Source organism: Medicago sativa, chromosome 7 (assembly GCF_051527215.1).
Source record: "Medicago sativa cultivar Bolivia chromosome 7, Bolivia_mono, whole genome shotgun sequence".
NCBI lineage: Eukaryota > Viridiplantae > Streptophyta > Magnoliopsida > Fabales > Fabaceae > Medicago > Medicago sativa.
The window spans coordinates 32,460,197-32,469,888 of NC_140755.1; the positions used below are offsets into that span (position 1 = coordinate 32,460,197).

At 30.3% G+C, this 9,692-nt stretch overlaps 1 protein-coding gene across 2 annotated transcripts; it reads left to right on the top strand.

Annotated features, from left to right (window-relative positions):
* Positions 1-1,360: 1,360 nt before the first annotated feature.
* LOC146905698 (protein NRT1/ PTR FAMILY 4.2-like) lies at positions 1,361-8,479 on the top strand. Of its 2 annotated transcripts, XM_085727072.1 has the most exons (7): positions 1,361-1,508; positions 1,603-1,739; positions 3,934-4,039; positions 5,165-5,382; positions 6,247-6,651; positions 6,995-7,101; positions 7,548-8,479. In XM_085727072.1, exons 1-7 carry the CDS (start codon positions 1,433-1,435, stop codon positions 8,284-8,286), a joined length of 1,788 nt encoding a protein of 595 aa, XP_085583198.1. In that variant the 5' UTR covers positions 1,361-1,432; the 3' UTR covers positions 8,287-8,479. The 2 variants fall into 2 exon arrangements, with proteins under 2 accessions (XP_085583198.1, XP_085583200.1); XM_085727074.1 differs by lacking the exons at positions 1,361-1,508; positions 1,603-1,739 and adding an exon at positions 3,768-3,841.
* The last annotated feature ends 1,213 nt before the right edge of the window (positions 8,480-9,692 follow it).

Sequence of the window (9,692 nt, forward strand, 5' to 3'; positions counted from 1 at the left end):
CATGACATAATGCTTTGAAATACAGAGTTTTTAAAAAAATCCAATTCTCTCCTTTTCGAAATTATTCAGTCAAAAATGGCATTTCTAGGGGGGAAATTTGTTAGCTTGTATTTTCACAAGGCTTGTTTAATATGGTCAACATTAGTTGACTTTTATCTTTGCAGGAATCGAAGTATTTTCCTTCAAATTGAGGAGTTTCGAATAAATGTTGGACTTAGCACGAAAGAGTCTAGAAGCCTTAAGGTTCGACAAGATACGAGTCAGAGATGCAAAACCGTCGAACTCAAGCAACTTCGATTGAGGCGGGAAGATTCGAATTTCAAAGAGAAGCGGTTTCCTCAATGGAGAACGTGGGAGACAAGTGGTTGTCTACATGGAAGGAGTGCTAATCGTGGTATTGTACTTTTTCCAGTTATTTTATTATGTATAAATAGTAGTTTTCCATAGGGAAAACGGGTCGCAAATCACCTATACAAAATTCTAAAACACTCGAAGTACCGGCGCGAGAGAAAAGAGTCATATAGAATGTATGTAAAGGATTTGTCGAACCACCTTTATTTTTAATGCATTGTATTTTATCTTTCCTTTAAGTTTCTGCAATTTTAAATTTATGCCTTTACTTTGCTTTTAAAACCCTTTTTCTGTCGAATGACGCCATATGGTCTCGTCCTGTTCGTAAAGCAGCCTATGAACTTGATGAACGTTTGAAAAACAAATGCAAAAAATGTCCTAGGATTTCTGTTTTAAATTGCTTGTAATAACCAAAACAAGCCCTTTATTTTTTACCAAAAATGACGGTAATCAACTTGTTAGTATGATGCCGTCATTCATTTTGTGCAAAGATGATGTACATCACCATTGAACAACTCAATGCTTTATCACCATTGAACAACTCAATGCTTTATCCATGACTAACTTTGCATATGCATTAAATGCATTAAAACTTACTTTTTAACACCTTTAAGATCCACCATTAAATATTTTATTTATTAATATTGCTAATAGATTCCTATTAAGATTTTAAAAATAAAGGAAAACACTAATAAATACAGTAGTTATAGCTTTGTCACCGCCTAGAGTTCACATGAAATCCAACAATAATTTTCCTTTTTCGTGAAATGTTATAGAATAAAAAAAACTTTGTAAAATAAGAATGAATTCTTATAATTGGTAAGTTTCTTTATTTGACCTTGTTACTAAGGGTGATAAAAAGACAAACATAACACTTTCTTGTACTCAATAGAGGTTTAATTATAATGTTTTATATTACCACGTTACTCTTTGTGCTAAAAGAAAACATACTCCACATTTAATAATGATGAGGAATGAGAATGAGATCCTGCTCTTATGCAATTTAATGTATTTAAGGTGTGAGTAGGCTTTATAAATCATAAAGTGATAAAACCATATTATATCTCATTATGCAAAGGGTATGACTAAAATTGTAAAGTATGTTTATATTATGATTGTCTTTATTTCTCCATTTGTTGTTGAAAGTCTCCTCGAAAGTAAGCCACTTTTTATCCTTCAAAAGTTTTCTTAGGTACATACTCTAAAATGTTTTATCTCATTTTACTAACATCATTTATTCATCAATGACAGTCAGCGGAGCCCTCCCAAAACTTCCTAGGGGAATGTGTACTTCTAATCATGATTGTGCAACATATAATATTTGCACACATCCTCATGAACCTTGGTGTCAATTAGTTGGCTTAAGTCTTCTACATCATGGATCCCTGGTAGGTTCCTGTGAATGTGTTTGAGTGTTGTGCTCGTAACATTTTACTAGAAAATTCAATAAGTTTTCATTTCGTAATTGTATTGAAATTCAATAATTTGTATCTTTTACATTTTCTACTTTCACGAACCATATAGTTGTGGTTTTGTACTCTAAGATGATCGTAATGAAATAAAACAAGGAATTTGAAAATAATGTTTACATCATCTTCTTCTTTCTTAATTTTACCTTTAATTCCTTCTTCTTTTTTTGGTTCAAGTAGCCTAGTGGCTAGAGCTCACACATTTTAAATATGGAGAAGTGGGGTGTTTGGGGTTCGAACTCCAACCCATGTATATGTTATGCATTGTCCCTACCAACTGAGCTAAGTTCACATGGACTAATTTGACCTTTAATTCATGGTCATTAGAGCATATCTTTAATAATTAAGTTAAAAAAAAGTATTTATGTTACTTTTATGACTATCATTTTATACTTTGTCATAAATTGTTCTTGTATTTCCATTCACTCTGTATGAACCAAACCACTACCTTTCTTATCAATGAAGGATGATACACCAAAAACCATGGAATACGTTCTCTTTGATTCTCAAATTTCATTTTTTAATTTTTGTCCATTTAGATGTTTGGTCCACAATATGGATTCAAACTAGTTCATATCTATTGTCTTGTCATACGCCTTTGATTCGTTACAGATCTGTTCGAGTATTAGAAGCTCGTCGGTTGAGAGCTCTAGGCCTGAAAATAGAAGTAACACATTCTTCCTTCTAAGTGCCTCAAGGATCACTTGTTTGTTTGCATTAATCATAACAGTTTTAGTTAGTATAATCAACTTCTTGTATTAGTATTCAGAAATTTTATTAGATTTAGAAAAACAAACCCTTTTCTTTGAAACACAATCATATAGAGGCAAAATGTCATCATGTGAATAAATCAAAGCCTTGATGATCTTCATGCTGCCAGTGTGTGGAGTAAAAAATAACTCACGAGCATTCCATAAGCTTCAGCAACCATTTTTTTCTCTGCATTCAATGGCTATCTTAAATTAGGCCAAAGCTTAGATGCACATCATTTCCAAAAAATCAAACCAGACAGATCGATATACTAATGGTGAAATATTCATATCGAGCACAATCAACTCATAACATAAACAAATCTTCATTGCATAGCATAAATCAACATTCTTACAAAAAAAAAAGCTTTAATCAACATAACTTAAATCAATAATGAATACGTATTATATTTACCAAAATTACTTTAGCCACAAAATTAAATTTAATTAGGTAAAATCATTTCAACCTTCTGCCTGACTATGTATATTGATAAAAATTTGTTCGTGAACTTAGCTCAGTTGGTATTGACAATGCATAATATAATATATGTAAGGTTCGGGGTTCCCAACCACCACAAAAAATATTGATAAGTTCAAACTCCGACCACCACAAAAAAAAATTGATAAAATCCTATTACACACTTAGCATATATGTATACTACACTCTTAGCATATATATCGTGAATTTGATTTGACTATAAAAGAATTATTTTTACACTCATACCTTATATATTGTGAATTTGATTTGACTATATAAAGAATTATTTTTTTGTCATTATACTATAAATTTTAGAAAGGATATATCCAAATATATATTAAATCTCGTAACTACTTATGTTTTTACCATAGAAACCCAAAAGTACTTGATTATCTAATTTTTTTTCTTCTTTAAAATTGTAAAGAAAAAAATGTACATTTTGTATTTTTTGACTAAACATTAAAGCAAAAATAATATAAAAATAGATAGGAATTAATTGTTTGGTACAATGAATTTTCTTGATATAATTTTCTTATAAAATTATTTATTATTTAAACTCTCATCCTTTTGTAGAGGCATCAATATCAATATATTATATTTAAATCAGAATACCAATCTTATTAAGTCACTTTTTGATTTGATCTTTCATAAAAGAACCTATAGTGAGTAACAACAGTCATACCCTTTCATTCATCCATGATATGTTTCAGAAAACACAATAGACCTCATATCCCACTTTTCTTTGGCGTTGAAATAGGCTTATAGAGCAAAAGTGATAGGGAATTGTTTCTAATGTATCATTTGATATTTTCTGCATGGTTTCTTAATTTTAATTTTGTGAAATTTTTTCTTATTTTTCCTTTGACTTGATTTCAAATATGTATAGGACCCAGAGCTAAGCACTATTGGAAGTGACAATTATATTGACTACAAAGGCAAGAAGGCAGATCAAAGAAAGCATGGCGGAGTAAGAGCTGCTTCTATTGCATGTGGTAAGCGAAAATTTCTTGTTGATTCCTTACATGTTTCTTTAGTTTATTATTTGGATTATATTAATTAATAGGAAATGGACTAATCAATCTCAAGTAAATATTGTTTAAAATTTTGAGAGCCCAGTCTTACAATATTGAGCATGTAAATATTTTTGTCCCGTGAGCAGAGCTCAGTTGGTAGGACAATTATATGTAGGGGCCGGGATTCAAACCCCGGACACCCCCCTTATTCACCTTATAAGATGAATTCTAGCCACTAGGCTACCTGACACAGTGGCAACTAAAATGAATAGATAAGGTCATTTTTATAGAGGGGCGACCCAACGTCTTTTTTTTTTTATTTTTATTTGTGGTGGCTGGGGTTTGAACCCCGGACATTGCATATTTTATGCATTGTCCTTACCAATTGAGCTAAGCTCACGAGGACAGGGGCGACCCAACGTCTTTATGTATAAAAGATTAATATAAAAATTATGGATATTCCCTTTTTTTTTTTTATGGATCTTATAAAAATAAATTATGACTTATACAAAAAATTTCAAAGGGAATTTATTGATATACTCGACACTCTTTTTTATTTTAAAAAATTATATTTATACCAATAAGGTCATCTAACGTGGTGAATTAATCTTCAAATTCTGACTAGGAGATGTGTCAACATTTAGTACCAATAATTCCTCAAATCGAATAATCTCAAACTGAGGAACATATGAAAATTAATGAAAAATAAATCATGATAAATATATCTGAAATTAAAATCAGGAAATTAACAATGAAAAACATTTTTTACTGTGTGCATACATTATTACTTATTACATAAATAAATATGAGGGTTTGAAGACTGTGGCCACCAAAGATTGGTCGGATTGGTTTGTAAGAAAGCAACATATAACTCACGACAATGTGGTTTCAAATTCCACTATCTAAGTGAGAATCTCATTGCTTTGTAATTTGTAAGCTTTAAAAAGTAATATGAAAAAGTTGCATATTTATTCACAAATTCAACCACTGGTTTTATTATTGATTGATTATATTAAATCATTTAGTAAAGAGTCACGAGAAAGTAAAAATATGATTATGACATGATCCCTATTAACAAATAAATGACCATTTTTATGACTGCAGTTGTAGAGGTGATGCTAAGCTTGATCACATCATGCAATGGAGTAACCTTAGTTGACTATTTTTTCAAGTCAATGCATTATTCAGTTGCTGAATCTTCAAACATGGTTACCAACTTCTTGGGAACGGCCTTTTTGCTTAGCATTTTTTGGGGGTTTATTAGTGACTCTTACATAACAAGATTCACTACATTCGTAGTTTCTGCTACCTTGCAATTGATGGTATGGAAATCTCATTTTCTCTTTAATATATTGTTCAAACACATGTAGCGTGTGTTTCTATATTTGAATGTTCAAATAACAAAATTGTACAACTTCCGGTCACTATTATAAGCAACAAATCACTTTTTAGATACTGATGAATTTGATCTATAATATTGATCAGATACATAAGTTATTCAATGAATCTAAAAACTTATTTTTGGCTTATAACAGTGACTGAATGATGTATTTATTATCTTCTACACCTAGAATTATAGATCCCTAGAAGCACATGTCCTGACATAAATGGATTCTTTATAGTTAATAGTTACTTTAGTTTCTGATCTCAACTGTAGATTAAGATCAGATAATTGGGATTCTAATTTTCAAATTTGTCAAGGTTATGTTGTGTGTCGTTTGATCTTTATCCAATGAATTGAGCAGACTAATTGCAGACGCCATAGAAAATTCCAAATGCAAGGAAATTCCAACAATAAATGTAAAATACTACAACCAACAACATATATCTTCGAGTTTAAATGATACTCAACCCAAAATTTGGCTCAGACGATGATTGTCCTCCACTTATAACCACCAATTTGGCCATATCACTAGTCTGTGTAGAATCTCGGTAGGGTTTAACATATAAATAAAAAGTAATAAGTTCGAAACATTGGTCGTCTTTTATTTTGTATTTATGTGACACAAAATATATCACATATTAAGAATGTCCAGATACATGTATTACATGACTTCAAAATTTATATCCAATTAGGAAATAAGTTACAACATTCTTACATTAATCACAATTTCGTTAAAACCTTAGTTTACAAGTTTTTATTTTATAATTCTTCTACCCTACAATTTTTTTTCTTTGAAATGCAGGGGCTAATGATGCTAACATACCAAGCCCAGAACCCTAATTTGCAACCACCAGAAAACAAAAAACCATCCTATATTCAAACTCTATTTCTTTTTACTGGACTTTATTCTATAGCAGCGGGACTTGGTGGAATGAGAGCTACCTTAGCTGCACATGGTGCTGATCAACTTGATCAAAGCAACAAGAGCCTCATTTCCTCTTACTTCAGTTGGTATTTCTTTAGTTTGTGCACAGGAGGACTTTTGGCAACATGTGTTATGGTTCCAGTTGAACAAAAATATGGGTGGAGCACAAGTTTTTTTATATTGCTTTTTGTTACAAGTTTAGCATTGTGCACTTTTGTGTCTGGATTTGCTTTGTATAGATATAAACGACCTTCTGGAAGTCCTTTAATGCGGATCATTCAGGTGATATACATGTTTGCAATATAAAAAATAATAATTTATATACAACGTCAGTGTCAAGATTTTTTATATTGTCAATCAATCATAATAATAGGACTACTAAAAATATTTGACTTCTGTTAAAACAACATCTAAAGTTATAGGTGATTTGTTGAGTTGTTGACAATGTTCTTCTTTTATTACAGTATCAAACAATGTATCTACATTAAAATCTATACAAAATCTTTTTTTTCAGTAATAAACAATGTATCTACATTAAAATCTATACAAAAAATAGTAAAGTTTAGTTTATTTATTGATGTATATTTCTAATTTTAACTTATTTTTTTGTATTTTCTGTTTCAAGACATTTGTTGCTTCAGCTAAGAATATAAAGGTGTCAACTGGTGGAAGTTTGAATCATGATGCCACAGAACTATTACTTGCTAGAGAGCAATCCCATGATAAATTCAAGTAAGCTATTTATCTTCCGATGATCTTGTTAATTACACGATTGAATTAACGGCCCATTTAGATTAATTATAATAAATTTATTTAATAATATAAGTGCATGTGAGACTGTTTGTGAGGATTTATATAAATAGTTTATGACATAGCCATAGTTGTTTTAAGCTTCTTTCATTTTTTTTTATTTTATATTCTACTAGTTGATGACATTTGTTGTATGAATATTACTAGTTTTTTTTTTATATAGATGTGTCTAATTCTAACTTTTCATCCCACAATAAAAAAATCATCCACCATGAATTTCAAATAATCCATTATAATGTTGGGGCCATGAATTTGTATCTTTGAAATTCCATCCTGTCAAATTTTAATTTACTGGGGAAATCAAAAAATAAAATAAATAAACAGAAATTAAGAATCATATAATAATGTAAAATGTTATAATTGTGCAGGTTTCTGAACAAAGCATTGATGGATCAAAACATTGGTGTTGCTCAAGTTAAGGAAACAAAAACCTTCATAGGCCTTCTCCCAATATTTGTCACCACAATCATGATGAACTGTTGCGTATGTCAAATTTTAACATTCTCAGTGCAACAAGGAAACCTCATGAACAGAACACTACACAATTTCACAATCCCCACACAATCTATAGCATTTGTGCCAATTATTATATCACTCACTTTCATAATCATATTTGAACAATTCAAAAAAATGAACAAACACAGAGACACTACAAATAACAAATTTTACAAACCACTTTTTAGAATGGGAATTGGATTGGCAATAGTATCAATATCAATGTTTGTGGCATCAGTCATTGAATCCAAGAGGCTTGAAGCATTCAAGAATGGGAAAACACTATCTGTGTTTTGGTTATTGTTTCAATACATTTTATTAGGGTTATCTGATACACTTACATTGGGTGGAATGCTTGAATTTTTCTACTCAGAAGCACCTGAAAGTATGAGAAGTATTTGTACTTCATTATCTTGGTGTTCAAGTTCTATGGGATTTTTTACGAGTTCTGTGCTGGTGACTTTAAGCAATTCAGTTAGTGGAAGATTTGGAAAGGAATGGTTTGGTGGAAAAGATTTGAATCATTCAAGGTTGGACCTTTTTTATGCTCTTCTTTGTATTATGAACATTTTAAATTTTCTGCTGTATGTTTACTTTGCTAAGAGGTATTAACTCTCTTAGTAAAGGTAAATTGGAATAAAATCTAATTTTATATGTAATTTTGGAATAAATAATTTAATGAATTGTCTATTGGACAATTGATGGTTGTAGAATTATATTACATGGATGATGAAATTAAGGGAAATAATAAACATAGCATTGCTCATTAATTAAATAATTTTTCATTTCCTGTTAGAAATTGTTATCTATATCTTTTGCAAATAGCTATCTACGAAACATATTCTCATTGAATTGATTGTGAATGAGTTTCACCTTTTGATATTTATATAGAGGGTGTAGACTTAATATTGTGTTACTTTGAAATCCAACAAATTATTATATCATTTATATAGTGTTGGACTTATCTTTCAAACATAAATATGCATGCCCGTATAAATGCACATGTGTTTTCATTCATGAAAAGATTTTGTAATCTTCTTTGATTACTTTTCGATTTAAGACTCAATCATAAGTTTCAGGCATATTATATTTTAGACACCTCATATTTTAAGAGTTTAACAATGATAATTAGGCACCTCGTATTTTTCATCATTCAACGTCACTAACTTATCATATCTATAACCTCATTATCTTATAACTATCTCTCTCAAGATATATACATTCATTGAACTTTCCACCAAACATTTTTCGATAGAGTTTGATGTTAGCTCTTTTCTAAAAAACAAAGGGCAATTTATTTTCCCACTTTACTCTTTTCTCACGTCCCCATTGTATTCTGAAAAATCTCCATGTTCAGATGATATAATTCGAACATCTTTTTTAAGGTTTTTATATTATTTAATCTAAAACCCCTAAAAATTCAAGAAAAAATTAGCACTTTGCTCTTAACCTAAACCCAGCAGAAAATATGACTATAAATACAACTCCTTCCAAAAAAAATATTCATTAAGAATTTGGAGGTTCAAGAGGAAGGAAAACACTTGGAGCATCAAGGACAAGTCACACACCTCCTCAACTGTTGTTCTTAAGTAGGTTTTATTTATTTTTAATTATGTATTTTGTTATCACAAGTAACTAAACACCTTTTTATTAGGGTTCTAAGATGAACTTGTATTCATTTTTTGGACGTTTAGTCAGTTATGATCTGAGTTATATTTATTTTTATATTTTTCATGCTTAATGCTTTCTTGCACTAGGGAGTGTGACATAACTAGCCTGCAGATTGAACTTAGATTAGAGTTTAAGATTGAAGTATTTCTTTAATTATAAATGGTACATATGAATTTTATTCTATTGCCTATAATTTTTTAGGGATCGTTAGGGTATGTGATTAAGTTCTAAGATTTGTGTGCATAGTGACACCTTTAGATGAAAAATTAGAAATTCAACATTTCCCTCGTTTCAATTATATGTGAGAGTGTAAGTCCCAACTTTATTAACAGCACCACCATATACAA

Excerpts from the sequence above, each read along its gene's own strand:
- LOC146905698 (XM_085727072.1), top strand. The coding sequence starts at position 1,433 with ATGACTAAAATTGTAAAGTATGTTTATATTATGATTGTCTTTATTTCT. Across the intron at positions 1,509-1,602 it reads TGTTGAAAGTCTCCTCGAAA|TCAGCGGAGCCCTCCCAAAA; the intron begins GTAAGCCACTTT and ends CATCAATGACAG. Across the intron at positions 4,040-5,164 it reads AGCTGCTTCTATTGCATGTG|TTGTAGAGGTGATGCTAAGC; the intron begins GTAAGCGAAAAT and ends TTATGACTGCAG.